Source organism: Bos taurus, chromosome 20 (assembly GCF_002263795.3).
Source record: "Bos taurus isolate L1 Dominette 01449 registration number 42190680 breed Hereford chromosome 20, ARS-UCD2.0, whole genome shotgun sequence".
Classification (NCBI taxonomy): domain Eukaryota; kingdom Metazoa; phylum Chordata; class Mammalia; order Artiodactyla; family Bovidae; genus Bos; species Bos taurus.
This window is the reverse complement of record NC_037347.1, coordinates 23353052-23375077: the sequence shown is the minus strand read 5'-3', so window position 1 is coordinate 23375077 and position 22026 is coordinate 23353052. Positions and strand designations below refer to the sequence as shown.

Here is a 22026-nt window from a genome sequence, read left to right as displayed (position 1 = left end):
TTACATCTCTATATCAGTATTTTCAGTTCACTTTCATGACCCTGCTTTGCTTTTTAAAGACTGTTCTCTAAAGGGATTATTAAAAATACGCTCTTTTTGCAGAAAGGAATTTTTCTTTACTTATTAAGAATATCCAGAGAAATTCACCTTGATTCCCTCCTTGTTTCCCATCTTCCATGGGGTAACAAAATCACTTGTTTTCTTTTTGCAAATATGTGCTTCTGTTTTTAGCACTAAGTATTCATGATAGGTAAGAAAAGTTTCCCAGTTGTTCCTGAGTGATTAGAGAATCAGGGATTTATTAAGGGTTTAAAGGAGTTAGAAATAAATTTGTCAGTTATAGGCCATTTGATAATGTCATGCTATTAAGAAATTTTATTTCTTACATTGAAATAGCCTGACTTTATCAGATAATGTAGTCTAGATATGTGTTGTCTAATACAGTAGTCACTAGCTACATGTGGATATTTACATTTTAACTGATATAAAATTAAAAATTTGTTCTTCAGGCATGCTAACTACATTTCAAGTGCTTAATAGCTGCATATGGCTACTGGCTAATAGTGAAGATATAGAATTTTTAAGTAATTACAGAAAGGTCTATTGTGTAATACTGATCTAAATGTTTTGTTTTTTTTTCAGTTTTATGAAATGTTTTATAACATAAGACAAAATTGAGAACTGAAATGAACACTAATACTATTACCTATCCATAACAGTGGTCTCATCATTGTATGCATTGATTTCTAATCTTCATCTTTGAGAATATATTAATAGTTAGACTTGATGAGAATATTTTCATTTAATATATCAACTACTATACTAATTAGTATGCATTCTTTGCTCTAACCCTTGAAAATATCCTAAAAGATTGGTCTCAGACAAGTCAAATACTTAGTTTTGGATGAAGCTGATCGCATGCTGGATATGGGTTTTGGACCAGAGATGAAAAAGTTAATTTCCTGCCCAGGAATGCCATCAAAGGAACAGCGTCAGACCCTTATGTTCAGTGCAACTTTTCCAGAAGAAATTCAAAGGTAAATTTTTTCTTCCTAGAAGTAGCTGCTATGTACTAAAATGCTTTTACAGCAGGAGAACTAATGTGAATATCTTATTCCTGAGAGATTTACTTTTTAAAAAAATTTAGGATTATAACATAGATAGTTTAAAAGTATTTCTAAATTTACTATATTTTACTATATTTTCCCTTGTTTCTTACTTTAATTCCTGGCTTTGCATTAGCATCGCATCTTATTAGAGTGTGTGCGGTTGTGTGAGAGAGAAAATGAGAGCACGTGGCACCTAGCTAGGATTTAGTAAGTGCTTACTAAATAAAAATATTTTTATGGTGGTGCCCCCTCTTCGACCCCAAATTATAGAACTTAGGGGAATTGCACTTGTATTAGGAAATTTATGTACTAATTGTTGGCAGATATTTGAGTATCATAAATACACTGTGTGTTCTGTGAGTTCTGAGGTTAGCATGACATACTCCTGCTAGAATGGTGACTCTTCTTTCTGCCTGCTAATCCCTTGGCAACAGGGAACCTGAAGTACCCATACAGCAGCTCTAGCTTAAACAGTTCAGTAAAACTCCTGTTTTCTCTGGTGGAACTGTTAAGGGAAGTCGCTCAGTCGTGTCTGACTCTTTGCGACCCCATGAATTGTAGCCTACCAGGCTTCTCCGTCCATGGGATTTTCCAGGCAAGGGTACTGTAGTGGGTTGCCATTTCCTTCTCCAGGGGATATTCCTGATCCAGGAATTGAACCCGGGTCTCCTACATTGCAGGCAGACGCTTTACCTTCTGAGCCACCAGGGAAGCCCCTTTGGGAACCAAGACCTCCAGTACTTGTAGTCAGTGCAGTAAGCACAATTTCCTGTGTGGGTCACTGGGAGTCATGGTAAATGGGCCACTCTAGCTTGGATCCCTTGGTTCCCAGACCCATATACTCCATAAAGATCTTTGGTTCCTACTGAATGATTGCTTTACTATCTGCTTTTAAATGTTACAAATTGCCTATTATTCCATCTGAAGTCCATTTTTCGCATTCTGCATATTCCCTGAACCATATCCTTGGCTTGCATTTCTACCTGTATGTTCTCCCAAATTTATTACCTATAATTTTTTGATTGAAGTATAGTTGACTTACAATATTATATTACTTTCAAGTGTACAACTTAGTAATTTAATATTTTATAGAATATATTCCATACAAAGTTATAAAATGTTAAGTATGTTCCTTATGCTGTACATTCTGTCTTTGTAACTCAATTATTTTATACCTAGCAGATTGTAACTCAATCCTCTTCACCTATTTTACTACTCTCCTGGCCCCCTCCCTTTTGGTGACCATTGGTTTATTCTCAATATCTGAGTCTGTTTGTTTTGTTATATTTGTTCCTTTGTTTTATTTTTTAGATTCCACTTATAAGTGAAAATGTACAGTATTCTTTCTGACTTCTTTTACTAAATATAATTACCTCCAGATTCATCCATGTTATTGAAGATGGCAAAATTTCATTATTTTCTATGGCTGAGTAATATTCCATTGTGTGTGTGTGTGTGTGTGTGTGTGTGTACCACATCTTCTTTATCCATTCATTTGTTGATGGAAACTTAGGTTGTTTTCATATCTTGTCTGTTGTAAATAATGCTACTATGAACATTGGGATACATGTATCTTTTCATTTTAGTGATTTCATTTTCTTCAGATATTTACTCAATTGTTTCCTGTGGTAGTTTTATTTTTGAATTTTTTGAAAAATGCCCATTCTGTTTTCTCTAGTGGTTGTACCAGTTTACACTCTCACCATCGGTGCATGTGGATTCTCTTTTCTCCACATCTTGCCAGCCCTTGTTGTTTCTTGTCTTTTTGATAATAGCCATTCTGACAGGTGTGCAGTGATATCTCATAGTAGTTTTGATTTGCCTTTCCCTGATGATTAGTGTTACTGAGCACCTTTTCATGTGCCTATTGGCCATCTGTATGTCTTCTTTGGGAAAATGTCTATTCAGGACCTCTGCCCATTTAAAAAAATTGGGTTGTTTGTCTTACACTATGAAAGAAATCATGAAGAAACCCAAAGACAGTGTACTGATTGGGAGAAGATACTTGTAAACAATATGTTCAATGAGGGGTTAATATTCAAAATACATGAAGAACTTGTATAAGTAAATATCAAAAAACAAACAGCCTGATTATTACCTGTATGTTTAATCTCTCTCCTCAGCGTCAGACTTTTAGATTTAACTCTTCAGGATTATTTTTCCTCTTATATGAATTACCAGTAACTCACGTTCATCAGGTACAAAATTGAACCTCTTCTTCAGCTCCCTCTTTTTTTCTTTCCAGTTTTCCTTGTTGGCTTCAAGGTCTTTCGAAACCAAAGTCGTTTGAAGCATGTTGATTCCTCCCTCATACTCCTTTAACTCTGCCCTTCAAAAGTATTCAACTTGGCAGTTATCTCTATAATATTGCAAATTTGTTAGTTTCTTCTCTGTTTAGCACCTTATTTTAGGTCCTTTTAAGTTCCCCGCTGCTTATTGATAGTAGCTTTCTAATATGTCTGTAGTTTGACTTTTGGGCTGTTAAAATTGCAAAACTAAGTCTCATCTTTATCGCCATTTATTTAAAATAAATTCTCCCATGTCTTTCCATTTCCACAGACTAACCAACTTTTAAATGGTTTTATACATGACAATTTTTGCCTCATTTGCCACTTTATTCCTTGGAATGATTTCTGGCTTATTTAGAGTATTTCCTATTGGCTGCTGCTGCTGCTAAGTCTCTTCAGTTGTGTCCGACTCTGTGCGACGCCATAGACGGCAGCCCACCAGGCCCCACCGTCCCTGGGATTCTCCAGGCAAGAACACTGGAGTGGGTTGCCATTTCCTCCTCAAATGCATGAAAGTGAAAAGTGAAAGTGAAGTCGCTCAGTCATGTCCGACTCTTAGCGACCCCATGGACTGCAGCCTACCAGGCTCCTCCGTCCATGGGATTTTTGGCTACGCAAGCCGAATTCTGTTCCTCTTCATTATTTAATCCTTATTTCTTCTTTCCTTCTGCATAGAGTGCTTTTCCTTAGTCATCACTATTTCATGTTCTTGCTTGCTTCTTCCTTAGATCAAGCTTTAAACTTGAAGACTCTTAATAGACATCATTTCATCCATTTCCTGCCAGTCTTATAAAGGAACCCTCTTTCTTGTGAAAGAAATTATTTAAAACACTTTTCAGTTTTCTTGTAACATAGTAAGGTTCAATCAGTGTTAACTGTTATAGCACTAGCTTACTATAGTAAAGCATTAAATAATTAAAATATGTAAATATTAAACTAAAAATATTTTTAAGTTATAGTAATTGCTTTTTATAGCTATATTTATGCTGAGCAACACAGGCAGAGATCATCATGTTCATCTTTATACACACTACCTTATACCACATAGGCCAGGTACTGTGTGTCTATATTTTAATACATATATATATATATATTTTAATATATATACTTAGTATATATTTTAATGAGTGTAAAGGATGATTGATAAGAATTTTAGATAATGTCAAGGTTTGTGCCTGGATGAAAGGGTTCTTGACTCTAGAAGTAGTATATGAACAAGAAGTTTTTCTTTTATGGTAAGAGAGCAGATGAAGGAAAAGAAGCAACAGTGATTTATTAAGATTCTAGATATGTGGAGTTTGAACTATTTTCTTGATATGCTAGGAAATGACTAGAAAGTAAGAGATTGCTATGTAGGAGAGAGGAGGACTGCTCCATGACCTCCTCTTTTTTCCTCCCAAACTTGCTCTATAATCGGCAGTTCCCCTTCTCCCCACCCCATGTTTCTGTGATCTAAAGCAGGGCTTCTTCATTATATGTTGTCCGTGAGTTGTGTGTGTGTCAGGATGTTGATACCCTCAAACTTTGGGGAGATCATCTGCAGCTTGGTGTGGCCTAGCCCCTAGTCTGTTCACCTGGTCTCATTTTTTTCAACAGTTATGCTCTACAGATATTATCATTTTCTTTGTTTGTCATGATGTGAAAAGCATTGACTTAAGATCTGGTTTGCTCAGAATATTATAGTTCATTTGAAGTACACTAATTTAACAGCTCATATTTTCAGGAACCAACTCTTATAAATAACATATATGAAGGCATTGAATGAAGAACAGAATTTTTGCTGTAGGTTTGCATTTTAATCTTTAATTAAAAAATTCCTGCTTGTTGTAGTCTGATGGTTTAGCATACTTTTGTTGTATACACATTTTATATAGTTTCGTGTGGTCAGGGCTCCACTTGAAATTACTTACCCATCATTTGACACAGACTTTTACATTCGTAATAAGTGTTTTGCAAAATGCTAACATTTTACAATGATACTTGAAAGTAATTCTTGGATGATGTAATATCTACCATCTCTTATTATGACTGTTATAATCTGGTTTATAAATGTTATAATCTGGCTTATAAATGTTGAAGTAACACTTGCAGGAATTCAGTGAATATTATTAGTATTAATGGAAGAGAATAAGTTAAGGAATACTCTTTTGTCTTTCAAGGTTGGCTGGGGAGTTTTTAAAGTCGAATTATTTGTTTGTTGCTGTTGGACAAGTGGGTGGAGCATGTAGAGATGTTCAGCAGACCATTCTTCAAGTTGGCCAGTACTCAAAAAGAGAAAAACTTGTTGAAATTCTACGAAACATAGGTATCTTATGTTGATTATCTTTTGTCATGATTTTGATTTTTACAAAAATTACTTTTAGAAAAGACTTTAAGCATTATTTGGCATGAGTTAAATAAGTTTTCACTGTTTCTTCTTCCTCTAAAATTCTTTTACCAGAAAATCAAATCATAAGAAAATTATATAGCAGTATAGTTGTTTTTCTTCCATAAATGTTAAAAAAAAAAATAGGAAGAGTTTGAGACTTTAACAATGCTTGACCAAAAACTATTCCAGTAGAAATATATATGTTTTTGTTTTAGAAAATAGAAAGGATTAGTAACATATCTTTACCTCAAGCTCTATTTACTCCACTAAAAGTAAGATCTTTGTTGTATTTCTAATTCCCAGTTTTTGCTCTCTAAGGCTTCCTGTATTCATATATTTAAAGAATTTTGGAGCTAGAAGGGACTTTAATGGTCTAATTCTATTCCTTACAATGTTAATGAGAAACTCTATCCCTCCCTTCAAAAAAGCTAGTTTTTATGGAAAGTTGTATTTCTTTGTTTGATTGAGATAGCTTTAGTTTATGCCTGGAAATAAAATTTTATAATATGGCCATTTTAATATTTTTTTTGTTGCCTCACAGGCTAAATGTATCATATGGATCCTTTCTCCTCATCCTCCATTTTAAGTGTCTGTTTCAGTTTGAAGTCAATGTTAGGAATGGGGAATAAAAAGGCAAGAAGCTGTCTTAATTTCCAACAATAAGAAGTTGATTTAGAAATGCTTTTAAAAGGCTTCTAGTCTTCAATTTTTTCTGAGTTTTATATAAAAAAAAACTTTAAAAACCAAATATTCATCTTGAGTTTGAGAAATGTTATTAGTTTTACTTCATGATCTGTTTCATAGCAGGTACTATTGCATGCAAAATAAAAATAATAATTGTTGTGGGCCATATACTATTCTGATTGTTTTACATGTGTCCACTCATTTAATTCTCAAAACAACCTTCTGAGGGTGAGGTTTGTTACCCTCATTTTAAGGTTGAGGGCACTGAAATACAGAGATGTCAAATAACTTGCCCAGTATAAATTGAAGTTCCAAATGCAACAGGAGATAAGTAATACATGGTTTTGCTGAAGTTAGAGCACATTTCTAGTATAGTTATCTTAAGACTTTTTATATATGAATTTATGAAATGAAGTTTGAGAATAATTCTGCTGAAGATAGTGTTTCAAAAGTTCTGGTTTCCCTTTGGGAAACCTTTGAGGTCAGCATATAAGCACTGTTGGTATACTTCTGTATTAATTGAAAGGTTAAATGTTATGTAGTTCATAATTTATTATTCTTGGTTTCTTTTTGCTTTGCATAGAAATGTTATGCTGTATATCATATTTTACGTATTTTTGTTCATATAAATTTATCTCTTTTTCTAATCATTAACTTAAATCTGGTAGCTTTCCTCTTTTGCTTTTAAAATGTATAGGTTTCATTATTTCATAGTAGTATACCAACTGCCTTTTTCATAATTTTAAATGAACAGGTGTCAAAGATTTTATTGAGCTCATTAATTACAAAGGGAACTAGTAAGATGTTATAGCCAGTTCAGAGGAGAATTCAAAGAACACATTTATGTGTAGGATATCAGGAAGACTAAGATGAATTTATAAATAGATGCAAAATTAATCAGTATCCACAAAGCGTAATAATCTGTTACATTTGAGGGAAGATTTTCATTTGTATTTTTATCGATAAGAATCATTTGCATTGCTCTCAGTTGCAGTAGAGGTATAAAACCGAGGTAGTAAAAGGTACAGACAACCTTGAAGGGTATGCTAGTCAGTATCAGCTTTGCTCATTTCAGAGTCTTCAACAGTTTTTTCTGACAACCTGTATTCCCACATAGCCACAATAATCTCAGATTATTCTTGATCACAAGAAAGGCTGATCTCATTATGTTTGGCCTATTTTCATAGGTGCAGCAAGACTGTTCCATAACAAAGGCCTCTTCAAGTTTGTTTCACAAATCTAGAGCTGTACAATATTGAACAACTATGAAAGTCACAAAATTAACTTCTAGATAGTTTTCATAAGAAATCTGAGATTGAAGTTGTAAAGGTCTCTGAAGAATAGGAAACTAAGTCTAAAATACTTTTCATATATCATTTACAGTACCTAGAAATTTAAGTGAATTCCTCTCTTCTAATTTCCCCAGATTTTTAATGTAATTGATTCTTGTTTCATTGAATCTGTCTGCAGATTCCATCTGCTTTTGGACTATAAACAGTTCTAGAAATTATCCTCAATCCAGTGATCTTTGCAAGTTGTCAAAATGTCAGTTTCCAGCCTTCTATCTTGAGGTATCAATAGTTTGAAGTGCCTGAAACAGTCCTTTTCCCACAAGACTTGGAGTCTGTTCTTCTTCACTGATGATAGAAATTCTCTGGTTTATAGAAAGTCTTTGGACAAGCATCAAAACAAAACAGAAACTGTCTGTAGTTGACAGAGAATGGTTGTGGTTATTAGTGATCATTGTTAAATACGAAAGATGTGATGAAGGCTGAAAATAAGAATAAATCTACAAACAAATTTGGTTGTATGGAGCAGTGTACCTCCAAGCCTCTGAAACATACAGAAAACCTGTTTAGAGTTCTTTCATAAGTGTCTTGGTCAGTGTTTCTCCTGAAGTTTAAAAAAAATATTATGAACAGCAAGAGAATTTACATAATTCTAGGGACTTCTCATAAAGTAAACAGTTTTGAAATGTATGAATAACATTTTTACCTATGCATTTCAACCTAGGGAAAGCTTAATGTCTTCTGATACAGCAGTTCTTACCACACAACTCCTGAAAGTAATAACATTCTATACAAGCTTAATTATTTTTAGCCTCTCTTTTATTTTATATGGTAAAATAAAAAGCCTGTCTTTTCCCTGGGGTTCTCTGAGAAATCTCAGAAGTAGTTTAGGTGGATTTCTTCTAAATTTATCAGTTCAGTTCAATCATTCAGTCGTGTCCTACTCTTTGTGACCCCATGAACCACAGCATGCCAGGCCTCCCTGTCCATCACCAACTTCCGTAGTCCACCCAAACCCATGTCCATTGAGTTGGTGATGCCATCCAACCATTTCATCCTCTGTCGTCCCCTTCTCCTCCTGCCCTCAATCTTTCCCAGCATCAGGGTCTTTTCCAGTGACTCAGCTCTTCACATCAGGTGTCCAAAGTATTGGAGTTTCAGCTTCAACATTAGTCCTTCCAGTGAACACCCATGACTGATCTCCTTTAGGATGGACTGGTTGGATCTTCTTGCAGTCCCCGGGACTCTCAAGAGTCTTCTCCAACACCACAGTTCAAAAGCATCAATTCTTCGGCACTCAGCTTTCTTTATAGTCCAACTCTCACATCCATAAATGACCACTGGAAAAACTATAGCCTTGACTAGATGGACCTTTGTTGACAAAGTAATGTCTCTGCTTTTTAATATTCTGTCTAGGTTGGTCATAACTTTCCTTCCAAGGAGTAACCATCTTTTAATTTCATGGCTGCAATCACCATCTGCAGTGATTTTGGAGCCCAGAAAAATAAAGTCAGCCACTGCTTCCACTGTTTCCCCATATATTTGCCACGAAGTGATGGGACCGGATGCCATGATCTTCGTTTTCTGAATGTTGAGCTTTAAGCCAACTTTTTCACTCTCACTTTCATCAAGAGGCTCTTTAGTTCTTCTTCACTTTCTGCCATAAGGGTGGTGTCATCTGCATATCTAAGGTTATTGATATTTCTCCCAGAAATCTTGAACTCAGCTTGTGCTTCCTCTAGCCCAGTGTTTCTCATGATGTACTCTGCATATAAGTTAAATAAACAGGGTGACAATATACAGCCTTGATGTACTCCTTTTCCTATTTGGAACCAGTCTGTTGTTCCATGTCCAGTTCTAACTGTTGCTTCCTGACCTGCATATAGGTTTCTCAAGAGGCAGGTCAGGTGGTCTGGTATTCCCATCTCTTTCAGAATTTTCCACAGTTTATTGTGATGCACACAGTCAAAGGCTTTGGCATAGTCAATAAAGCAGAAATAGATGTTTTTCTGGAACTCTCTTGTTTTTTCCATGATCCAGCAGATGTTGGCAATTTGATCTCTGGTTCCTCTGCCTTTTCTAAAACCAGCTTGAACATCTGGAAGTTCATGGTTCACGTATTGCTGAAGCCTGGCTTGGAGAATTTTGAGCATTACTTTGCTAGCACGTGAGATGAGTGCAATTGTGCGGTAGTTTGAGCATTCTTTGGCATTGCTTTTCTTTGGGATTGGAATGAAAACTGACCCTTTCCAGTCCTGTGGCCACTGCTGAGTTTTCCAAATTTGCTGGCATATTGAGTGCAGCACTTTCACAGCATCATCTTTGAGGATTTGAAATAGCTCAATTGGAATTCTATCACCTCCACTAGCTTTGCTCGTAGTGATGCTTCCTAAGGCTCACTTGACTTCACATTCCAGGATGTCTGGCTCTAGGTGAGTGATCACACTATCGTGATTATCTTGGTCGTGAAGATCTTTTTTGTACAGTTCTTCTTTGTATTCTTGCCACCTCTTCTTAATATCTTCTGCTTCTGTTAGGTCTAAATTTATAGTCTGATCTTAAAAAAACAAAATCAAAAGTTGTCAGAAGAGAGTTGAACATTTTACTAGTGTAAGATTACTTAGTTCTTAGGTAGTAATTTAATTGAAGTGACAAAGCATTTAAAAATTAGAGTAGAAGGTAACGTGGTTATAAAGAACAATAGATCTTTCATAAAGGTCTTTTTCTCTTTAAACAACCAAAGACATGATAAAGTCAAAAGATTCTCTGCTATATAGGCTGATTATAAGGAAGAGAAAGAAGAACCTTTCATATTGTAAGTAAAGGCATTAAACAGTAAATCAGGAAATAGTTCCATGCTAATTGCTTGAATTTGTTAAAATTTTAACACATTTCATCTTTTTTTGTTGGGGGCGTGGGGGGCTTTCCCTGTGGCTCAGTGGTACACAGGATACCTTCAGTGTAGAATACGCAGGAGATGTGGATTTAATCCCTAGGTCAGGTAGATGCCCCCTGGAGGAAGGCATGGCAGCCCACTCCAGTATTCTTGCCTGGAGAATCCCATGGATAGAGGAGCCTGGCGGGATTCACACTGGGGAACCAGGAAAAGATGAGATCAAGGCTTTAAGCTGCATAGTAGTATTATGTACCTGACTATATCAAATGAATCAGTTTTGGCATTGGGCATCTTGATATATGATCTCCAAAACTGTTGAAAGATAATTTTTGACAAAATCATTACTCATTAATAAAATGACTATGTCTCAAGGATATAACTCATTTATTACTGTAGGAATCAGTCATTCTCTTGATTTCCTACCTGGTTTTCTGATATCTGAGATTAAATATCACCTCTAAAACCTTCCTTTTTTGCAGTCCTACTATCTTACTTAGGAAATTCCATTCAGTATCTTGCCGGGAGAATTCCAGGGACAGAGGTGCCTGGTGGGCTATAGTCCATGGGGTCACAAAGAATCAATCGGACATGACTGAGCGACTGACACTCATTCCAGTTGTTCAGACACAAAAATATGAGGCATCTTTGATTTCTTTCTCCAGTGTACATATCTGATCTGTCAGCAGAGTCCTCTTGTTTCTGTCTAGCATCAAACTATATCAGAACCCATCAGTTGCTAAGTTAAAACAAAGATCAGATCTACTTCTTGCCTCCAAACCCAATGGCTTCCCTCCTCAAAGTAAAGATCTTTCAGTGGATTTCAAGGCACTTCATGAAATGGCTTCCATCATCCCTCTCCAAATCCTGCTGCTCTCCATTGCTTACCCTATTCTAGCTGCACTTTGCTCATTACTCATCCCCACACGTACCAGACATGGTTCTACCTCATTGCCTTTGTTCTTGATATTCCCTCTGCCTAGAACGTAAAAACCAGATGGGGACCTCTTTTCTGGTTTGTTTGTTTGTTTGTGAGCACGTAAAGAACACCTATACCTTAGAACCTTTATATTTGTTCTTACCTCTGACCTATAATATTGTTTCTTCAGATATCTGAATAGTTCACTTGTTTAGTAATATCTGTCCTCAGATGTCATCTAATTAGAGAAGGTGCATAAACCCATTTGGCCCTTTATTCTGCTAAATTTTTTTCTTTTTTAGACTTAATGCATCATATTTGTTATTTACCTCTCCACAATGAGTGCAGATGCTTTGTTTTATTTGCTGTGTTTTCAGTATCTAGAATAGATACTGGCATCTACTGGGTGCTAAATGTTTGTTAATAAATGGAGACAGCTGATAGGGACATGGAGGAGTGGGATTACAAAAAGTAACACCCTGTTACTTCTATTCAGGCTATAGATTATTATCTTTCCTCTCTAACATTTTATAGAAAATTTCTTGGTGTGGAAGAGTCTTTGGCTCATGCTTATATTTAAACCAATTAACAAAGCTAACAAGTAAATATTCTTTAATGTGTTAAGACCCTGAGATAATATCTTATATATCTATATATATAAGATACTTTGGGGATTAAGGGGTTTGAATTGAGATAATGTTGAAACATAGAATATTGTAGAGTTTGTCAGCCCTGGGTTGAATGCTATTATTATGAATGCCTCTGGCAGTCAAGGTAAAATAATAGATTCTATAACCATGGGAAGAACAAAGGAATTTATTTATAGAGAGGGAAATGAAGGGCTGGAGCCAAATTTGGAACTGCTAAGAGTTGGCAGGTAGATATCATTTATCTTTCCCTAAGTCTCTACTTATTGGTTGGCCTATGAAGGCAAGGGGCAAGCGGTCGTTTTTCTTTTTTTTTAGTCATAAAGTAGGAAAAAGTCCTTGTCTCTCTATCTTTGACATTTATCCACTCAGGAAATATTTGAATTGCTCTTACCTATCAGGCCTGAGTTTAGGTGCTGGGAATACAGTGGTGAATAAGACAGTTTCCTACTCACCCTATGCTTTTTTTTCTTTTCCTAATTTTGTAGTTTGAATGTTTCATTGTCTTGTAGGTGATGAAAGAACTATGGTCTTTGTTGAAACTAAGAAAAAAGCAGATTTTATTGCCACTTTTCTTTGTCAAGAAAAAATATCAACAACAAGTATTCATGGGTGAGTAGATTATTATGATTTCCTAGTAAGGAGGTAACTTCTATTTGTCATTTGTTAAGAAATGTTGGTATATTTAACTAGTAAAAAATCCTGGAATTAGGATCTCAAGATCTAGCTATTATTCTTCATCTTTAAGTTTTTATAAGAACCAAGTGGCTGGGATGGATGAGTTAGAAGTATCTTAAGTTCCTCATCATGATTATCAAGCAGTCTCACTTAGTCTCTCTAATCCTTAGATCTAGGTGCTTATTCAGCTAATCTATCCAGTGCTTGGTATTTTTTTCACTGGGCCTCAAAAATGTCATAGTAACACAACTTCATTGGCACTTTACTAGGAGATCTAAAATATTAATTGGTGAATATGTAGAATTCCGAGATTATACTTTTAAAAAATCAGGAATTTTTGAGAAAGGATTTGATCAACTAGTTGTGTATTTTTTGTCAAAACTAGAAACAGTTTATTAGTTGGTAAGATTTGATGTTTGTCGCATTTGAGTCTGTATTTTGGCTGTAGGTATTAGCTGTCACCTTCATCTGCAAATGGAGTTAATTGTCCTAACCTCAAAGTATTATTGTGAGAATTAAATGATGACTTACAAGAAATTAGTATAATACTTTGTATGTAAGAAGTAGACATTAATGTTAACTGTTGCTATTTTTGTTTTACTGTTATCCATTGAACTTATCCAAAAAGAAATCTATCCATTGAACTTTAATGGTTGTCTTTAATAGTTTTCTTAAGGGCTATTCTAATACATGCTTTGTTTTCTTTCAAGTGATCGTGAACAGAGAGAAAGAGAGCAAGCTCTTGGAGATTTCCGCTGTGGAAAGTGCCCTGTTCTTGTTGCTACTTCAGTAGCTGCCCGAGGGCTGGATATTGAAAATGTTCAGCATGTTATTAATTTTGATCTTCCTTCTACCATTGATGAATATGTTCATCGAATTGGGCGTACTGGTCGTTGTGGAAATACTGGCAGAGCTATTTCCTTTTTTGATCTGGAATCAGATAGCCAGTTAGCACAGCCTCTAGTGAAAGTGCTATCAGATGTAAGTTTTTAATTTTTAAAACTGAATGGATAGTGTTCTTACCTTGTCATTGAAAGCAGACATTTTATATGTATGGATTTTCAGTTCAGTTCATTTGCTCAGTCGTGTCTGACTCTTTGCAACCCCATGGACTGCAGTATGCCAGGCTTCCCTGTCCATCACCAACTCCCAGAGCTTACTCGAACTCATGTCCATCGAGTTGGTGATGCCATCCAACCGTCTCATCTTCTGTCATCCCCTTCTCCTCCTGCCTTCAATCTTTGCCAGCATCAGGGTCTTTTCCAATGAGTCAGTTCTTTGCATCAGGTGGCCAGAGTATTGGAGCTTCAGCTTCAGCATCAGTCCTTGCGATGAATATTCAGGACTGATTTCCTTTAGGGTTGACTGGTTTGATCTCCTTGTAGTCCAGGAGACTCAAGAGTCTTCTCCAACATCACAGTTCAAAAGCATCAATTCTTCAGCACTCAGTTTTCTTTGAAGTCCACTTCTCACATCCATACATGACTACTGAAGAAACCATAGCTTTGACCAGACAGACCTTTGGTGGCAAAATAATGTCTCTGGTTTTTAATATGCTGTCTAGGTTGGTCATAGCTTTTCTGCTTTTCTTCCAAGGAGCAAGCATCTTTTAATTTCATGGCTGTAGTCACCATCTGTAGTGATTTCGGAGCCCCCAAAAATAAAGTCTCTCACTGTTTCCATTGTTTCTCCATCTGTTTGCCCTGAATTGATGGGACCGGATGCCATGATCTTAGTTTTCTGAATGTTGAGCTTTAAGCCAACTTTTTCACTCTCTTCTTTCACTTTCATCAAGAGGCTCTTTAGTTCTTCGCTTTCTGCCATAAGGGTGGTGTCGTCTGCGTATCTCAGGTTATTGATATTTCTCCAGGCAGTCTTGATTCTACCTTGTGCTTCATCCAGCCCAGCATTTCACATGATGTACTCTAAAATCCCACGGGCGGAGGAGCCTGGTAGGCTGCAGTCCATGGGGTCGCTAAGAGTCGGACACGACTGAGTGACTTCACTTTCACTTTTCACTTTCATGCATTTGAGGAGGAAATGGCAACCCACTCCAGTGTTCTTGCCTGGAGAATCCCAGGGACGGGGGAGCCTGGTGGGCTGCCGTCTATGGGGTTGCACAGAGTCGGACACGACTCAAGCGACTTAGCAGCAGCAGCATATAAATTAAATAAGCAGGGTGACAATATACGGCCTTGACATACTCCTTTCCCTATTTGGAACCAGTCTGTTGTTCCATGTCCAGTTCTAACTGTTGCTTCTTGATCTGCATACAGATTTCTCAGGAGGCAGGTCAGGTGGTCTGGTATTCCCATGTCTTGAAGGATTTTCCAGTTTGTTGTGATCCACACAGTCAAAGGCTTTGGTGTAGTCAATAAAGCAGAAGTAGATGTTTTTCTGGAACTGTCTTGCTTTTTTCGAAGGAAAAGTAAACATGTGAATCTTTTGAGACTTTATGCATGTTGTTTATGAAGTTAATTTTTTTTAAGGCTCAACAGGATGTTCCTGCATGGTTAGAAGAAATTGCCTTTAGTACATATGGTCCTGGCTTCAGTGGTAATGCAAGAGGAAATGTGTTTGCATCAGTCGATACTAGAAAGGTTAGTTGAGGGGGAAAATTTAGAAATTGGCTTTTAGTTATTTGCTCTTTGTAAATGTTGTGCTTAATATTGTGAAGTAACTATAACAATAAGTTAAGCCATTATTTTTCATGCCTGGAAGATTAATGTTTCTCTAAATATTTTATGTACATATATAGTTTTGGTCTTAAAGGGAAGGAATTTAAGATTTATGCTCAAACACCTTCTTTTCACATTTTAAATTCTAATTTGGGATCTTCTGAGATTTTGTAGTAATTATTTTTTGAATTCTGACCACATTATAAGTAAGATAAAATAATAGCAGTGTGGTTGCATATCTTTTCTATTGTGTCAGTTTCTAGGCAACATAATTTTTATACAGAAACAGTGGGCATACTGGTCATTAAGTATTTCTGCTTATTCGTTGAAGTGAAGAGCTTTGTTTTTCCAGTTGCCAAAACTATTGGCTTACATTTTTTCTTTAAAAATTCTGTGCAATTTAAACTTCCTAGGTTGATATGGACCTTTTTTCAAATGGATTGGATTCAGTGAGAATGAAATTTTTTGTTTGGGGAAGAAATGGTAGAAAGCTTGAGTCCTTACTATCAGTCTAAGTAGTGTAACTTTAACGATGCATAAAATTAAATGTTTGTTTGTTTGTTTTTTAAGAATTACCACGGCAAGAGCTCTTTGAACACAGCAGGGTTTTCTTCAACACAAGCTCCTAATCCAGTAGACGATGAGTCATGGGATTAAAACGAAAACAACCTGCAAGTTTGTGGTACAGTTTTGATGCAGAGAAGAAAGTAGTTTTGATTTTTGATTTTTTAAAACAGAAGTATGAAACCTTGCATCTCCTATCCTTCTGTTCTTACTCCCACCCTTAAGAAAATCCTTACTGACTAGTTCTGTGAAATGCTAAAAGTTACAACGTTGCAGTTACTAATACAAATGGTGTTAACCAGAAAGATTAAAGCATTCTAAATGTCTTGCCTATTTCTATTGTATTCTTCAAGATTTTAGACATATTTCATGTCTAAATGCCATGTCTTAGTATAGTGTTTATTGATCCCACAGCAAACAGGATTATAGGGTACACTTTTGGTTAAAAATTATTGGGTTCTATTTTTACTTATAAGGAGCCTTTAAACAATATGTGTCACTGAAATGTAATGACATGATTTTCATGATAGAAACAGTGAAAGACAAGCTTTTAAAAGCAGTTTTGATTTTATATCATCAGATATGTGATGAACATGCTTTAATGTTTGCAACGTGAACTCTGTACTCAATGATACAACTGTTTGTATTATATTTATAATATACAGACTTCTCCTTAAAAATAAAGGATGAAACTCTTTTCCCCCTAAGATTTCCAACAGCACTTTTAATTTTTCTTGTTACAGATTATAATTCTCAACTCTCGTATTTTGAAATTTTATTTGAGTCTTGTGAAACCAATGAAGTGAAAAGCCTTATATAAATTGCATATGTATAATATATATTAATACACAGATGCAGTAATGAAAGTCATTCTTTGAGCTCAAACTATATCAACAGAAACAGTGTTGTTCACTCTTGCCATAATTAACTTTTTGATATTTTAATATTGAGGGTGAAAACTTTTTTTCACTTACCATTACATATCTTAAACTTACTGTGTCTACGTGTACCCTGATGTTCATCGCAGCACTGTTTACAATAGCCAGGACACGGAAGCAACCTAGATGTCCATCGGCAGACGAATGGATAAGAAAGCTATGGTACATGTATACAATGGAATATTACTCAGCTATTAAAAAGAACGCATTTGAATCAGTTCTAATGAGGTGGATGAAACTGGAGCCTATTATACAGAGTGAAGTAAGTCAGAAAAAAAAACCACCAATACAGTATATGAATGCATATATATGGAATTTAGAAAGATGGTAATGATTACCCTATATGCTAGACAGCAAAAGAGACACAGATATAAAGAACAGACTTTTGGACTCTGTGGGAGAAGGCAAGGGTGGGATGATTTGAGAGAATAGCATTGAAACATGTATATTATCATATGTGAAATAGATTGCCAGTCCACGTTCGATGCATGAGACAGGGTTCTCAGGGCTGGTGCACTGGGATGACCCTGAGGGATGGGATGGGGAGGGAGGGTCAGGATGGGGAACACATGTACACCCATGGCTGCTTCATGTGAATGTATGGCAAAAACCACCACGATATTGTAAAGTAATTAGCCTCCAATTAAAATAAAGAATAATAATTTTTATAAAAAAGAGGGAAGAAGGGGAAAAAAAACTTACGTGTCTAGATTGTTAAGAAATTCTTAATAAATCATTAAATAAATGAACCAAAATATTAACATAAAACAAGTTAGACATAAATACAGGGGGACAAAACTAATCAGTTTCAAGTGTTTGTTATTATTCACTTAAAATATCCAAAGCAGCATTTCCTGAACATGTATGTCTTGTTATAGGAATTTGGTTAATAAATGAGGCATCACAAATTAAAAGAGGAATGGAACATTCAACAGATTCTGCTGGGATAACTAGATGCCTACCCCCATGCCATATGAAAAATCAGCCCTGTGTGACATGTAAAAATTACAACTACAAAAAAATACAGTTAAAGATTAAACCTTTGACTTGGGAATGAGAGTTGACATTAAGCTCAAAGGACAGAAATCATGAGGGAAACAATGAATAGATTTGATCACAATAAAATTAGTTGCTTATATAAAAAGGGTAGACAGACAAGGAAAAATATCACTAAGGTAAGCAAATTGCTCTAAGAGTTTATCCAAAGTTAAAGCAAATTGGTCTGTGGAATATTTATAGTAATTGTCCCTAGAAACACAGAGGTGACAAAATTGGAAAAACAGTAAAGGAAAGATAATTAGACTATGTTAACTGGTCCATGCAGAGAACAAATTATATAATGTACACCCTATTGATTTTCAGTTTTAGAACCAACTTGTAGAAAAAACAAGAGGGCTTTGTTACAGAATGCAGATGTTAACTTTGGAAATGGAAATGTATAGTTTACAGATGTTGCGATGTAAAAACAGAAGTAGGGTGCCTTTATCATCTCACAAAGTGTGAAAGCGAAAGCGAAGTCGCTCAGTTGTGTCTGACTCTTAGCGACCCTATGGACTGCAGCCTACCAGGCTCCTCCATCCATGGGATTTTCCAGGCAGGAGTACTGGAGTGGGGTGCCGTTGCCTTCTCTGACAGCCAGGGACTAGACCCCCTTTTAATTTTCTTCCAGTCCGTGTGGTAATGGCCTTGAGATGAACAATACAGAGGGACTATCACTTTTACATGGACATTTCTGGATGCACGTTTAGAAGCAGCACATTACACTAGTTGGCTGCAGTTCTCCTCTCCCTACAAATCAGTGTTTCTGCACCAGTTACGGACCCAGTGGTATTACAACAAGTTATACTAATCAGGGAACATGGCTCTCTGCAGACCTGGGGAAGATTTCCCTCCACAGTAATGAAACACCCTGGAATATGTCCGTTTAGTAAGGAAAAAAAAATGTTATGCTTAGAAGCATTTGAGATTCTCACATCTACCTGCTTCTCAGTGTCACCTGTGAGACTCCTAAAACAAAGCCTCCAGGCTTCAAGTGAAAACCAGAAATCCCTGCAGTCTTTTCTAGGAAACCGCAGCTGCAAGGCAGACCTGGTCATAACTGGCAAACTATCGTCAACATACCGTCCCCCCTCAGACAGAAACTTTGAGACCCCTAAAAGCTGTTCTCCCCTTTCTGCTTACACAGCACAAATCTGTGAACTACCTGCACAGTAAAGTTACCAATTTTTTTCTTTTCTCTTTTTATCTACTATAAGATGATGGATGCTAACTAAACTTACTACAGTATTCATTTTACAATACAGTATAAGCAAAACCATATGCTATATGCCCTCTGCTTACACAGTGGTATATATTAACTGCATCTCAATAGAACTGGAAAAAAGTTACCAAGGAAGGGAGAATGAGGTGAGTGGTCTTTACCACAGTCAGTAGACTGTGGGATGTGGAATAGCAATTTAGAAAGGGAGAGGCAGCAATATTGCTCTATTATATAATCCTTCTACAGAATTTTATTTTCTAGTCATATGTGTATCTGTCACTTTGATATTTTTTAAAGAAAATTTTCAAATCTATACTCAGAAATAAGTAAATGAACACTTGGATATTTATAGTTGGTTTGTTATGATGGTAGGATTATGTGTGACTTTCTCTTTACATTTGTTTCAGTAATGCTCTGATGGTAAATTTGATAAATCAAGCATGACTCAAAAAAGTTGTAAGGCAATCAGGCTATGACCAAGAAGCTCTTTGAGGAAATAAAAAAAGAAATGACCTATAAATTCACTTTGTAAACAAAACTGGAAGAAACAAGACATACAGACAAAACAACTAACGATGCAAACACTTTCATTTAGCCTTTCCCAGAAGTGAGATAATAATATTGTTAAATACATCCTATTTACTTTTTTGTTTGCAGGATCTTAGTTCCCCCAGTGAAGGATCAAACCCAGGTCCTTGGCAGTGAAAGCACGGAATCCTAACCACTGGATTCCTAGGGAATTTCTGTTGCTTATTCTTTTTAACTAAACTCATTTTGACTTGTCTGTACTTTGTGTATTTGTCTAATGGTATCTAATAGTATTAATAACTAATACTGCTGCTGCTGCTGCTAAGTCGCTTCAGTTGTGTCCGACTCTGTGTGACCCCATAGACAGCAGCCCACCAGGCTCCTCCGTCCCTAGGATTCTCCAGGCAAGAACACTGGAGTGGGTTGCCATTTCCTTCTCCAATGCATGAAGTGAAAGGTGAAAGTGAAGTCGCTCAGTCGTGTCTGACTCTTAGCGACCCCATGGACTTCAGCCTACCAGGCTCCTCCGTCCATGGGATTTTCCAGGCAAGAGTACTGGAGTGGGGTGCCATTGCCTTCTCCGAATATCTAATACTATCTAGTACTAATATCTAATACTATCTAATAAAATCTAATTAGATACTAATAGTATCTAATAGTATTACTACATACCCAGATATATAAATAACTATACACTGATAATCCATAGTTCGATTGTCTTTTCTCTTTTTGGGAGAAGAAATATGTGCTTTTCATCATATTATTTTCTGTGTTCAAAGTTAGTGTCTGGAAGCTAGATCCCTAAAGATGTTAATGTTCTTAAATTTTATAATGAGTGGACCTTTAAATTCTAGAGTATTTGGTGTGCTTTGCAGATCATACTTTTCTGACTCTGGGAGTGTATTGTATTTCTTTGATAATTTTTCCTAGATTTTCTTTGTTCTTTATGGAACTCCTGTTGATATTAATCAGATGCTAGAACTACAAAATTAATCTCTAAGTCTTCTGTATTTCATGTTTTTTCATCTTTTTGCTTATGTTTTGGTAGAATACTGTCTTTAAATCTTTTTATTTTTTAGCAATTATATTTTATTTCCAATAGCTGTCTTATTTTCTTTTGTTCTTCCAAATGTTTCTTAGTAGTGAATTTTCTACTTCACTAAAGCTTGTTTAATCCCTGGAATTTAACCTGAGAAATCATTTTTCTTTTTTTACATTAAGCATGTGTTTTCCTGCTGCTTGACATCAGAAATCTTTAGCCTTTATCAACTTTAATTTTTTATGGTATATAGAATGCTGCTGCTGCTAAGTTGCTTCAGTCGTGTCCAACTCTGTGTGACCCCATAGACGGCAGCCTACCAGGCTCCCCTCTCCCTGGGATTCTCCAGGCAAGAACACTGGAGTGGGTTGCCATTTCCTTCTCCAATGCATCAAAGTGAAAAGTGAAAGTGAAGTCTCTGAGTTGTGTCCAACTCTTCATGATCCCATGGGACTGCAGCCTACCAGGCTCCTTCGCCCATAGGATTTTCCAGGCAAGAGTACTGGAGTGGGTAGCCATTGCCTTCTCCGATACAGAATGCTGGCTTTAGTCAGATTCAGTAATCTGTTCGTTTTTGTGCCTTTCCTGCCAACCACTAGAGTCTAGTGACCTCTCCTCTATCTGTTCATTGAGGCCTTCTCTCAAGTGAGTGCCTAGTCACTTTTCTCAGTTGTGTCCAACTCTCTGCGTCTCCATGGACTGTGTATCCTGTCAGGCTCCTCTGTCCAGGTAATTTTCCAGGCAAGAATACTGGAGTGGGTTGCCATTTCCTATTCTGGGGATCTTCCTGACTGGAATTGAATCTGTGTTTCTCCAGTCTCCTGCATTGAGAGGTGGATTGTTAACCACTAGTGCCACCTGAAAAGGCATAGGTTAAGATGTGAATAATAAAGCTTAGATTTTCTTCCCTTGAATTCTTTGCATTTTAAAGCTTTGCAGAGTCAAAGGTTGTGGCCCAAACTAAAGAAGCTCAAAATGTAGAATGTCAGGCATCAGCTGTACAAATAAAGGTTTGGGAATAGTGGTGATGTTAGAGAGTAAAGATGAAGAGTGGTCCTGATTTCATACTGGGTACATGACCCGTCCAGCCCATCTGTCCGTTAGGGTCTTGGGTAGAGTAGTGATTGTTTTCTGATTTAATTTT

At 36.3% G+C, this 22026-nt stretch overlaps 1 protein-coding gene across 6 annotated transcripts in view; it reads left to right on the top strand.

Moving 5' to 3' along the window:
- Positions 1-16824, top strand: part of DDX4 (DEAD-box helicase 4) — a 66419-nt gene extending 49595 nt beyond the window's left edge. For 3 of the 6 annotated variants that reach the window (NR_103807.1, NM_001278644.1, NM_001278643.1), the window contains 6 exon segments: positions 871-1037; positions 5557-5702; positions 12710-12809; positions 13586-13856; positions 15365-15475; positions 16124-16448. Coding sequence is in view for 5 of the 6 variants with exons in the window: in NM_001278644.1 (NP_001265573.1) it covers positions 871-1037; positions 5557-5702; positions 12710-12809; positions 13586-13856; positions 15365-15475; positions 16124-16210 (882 nt within the window). In the remaining variant the exon portion in view is untranslated. 6 annotated transcript variants of the gene reach the window in all.
- Positions 16825-22026: the final 5202 nt, after the last annotated feature.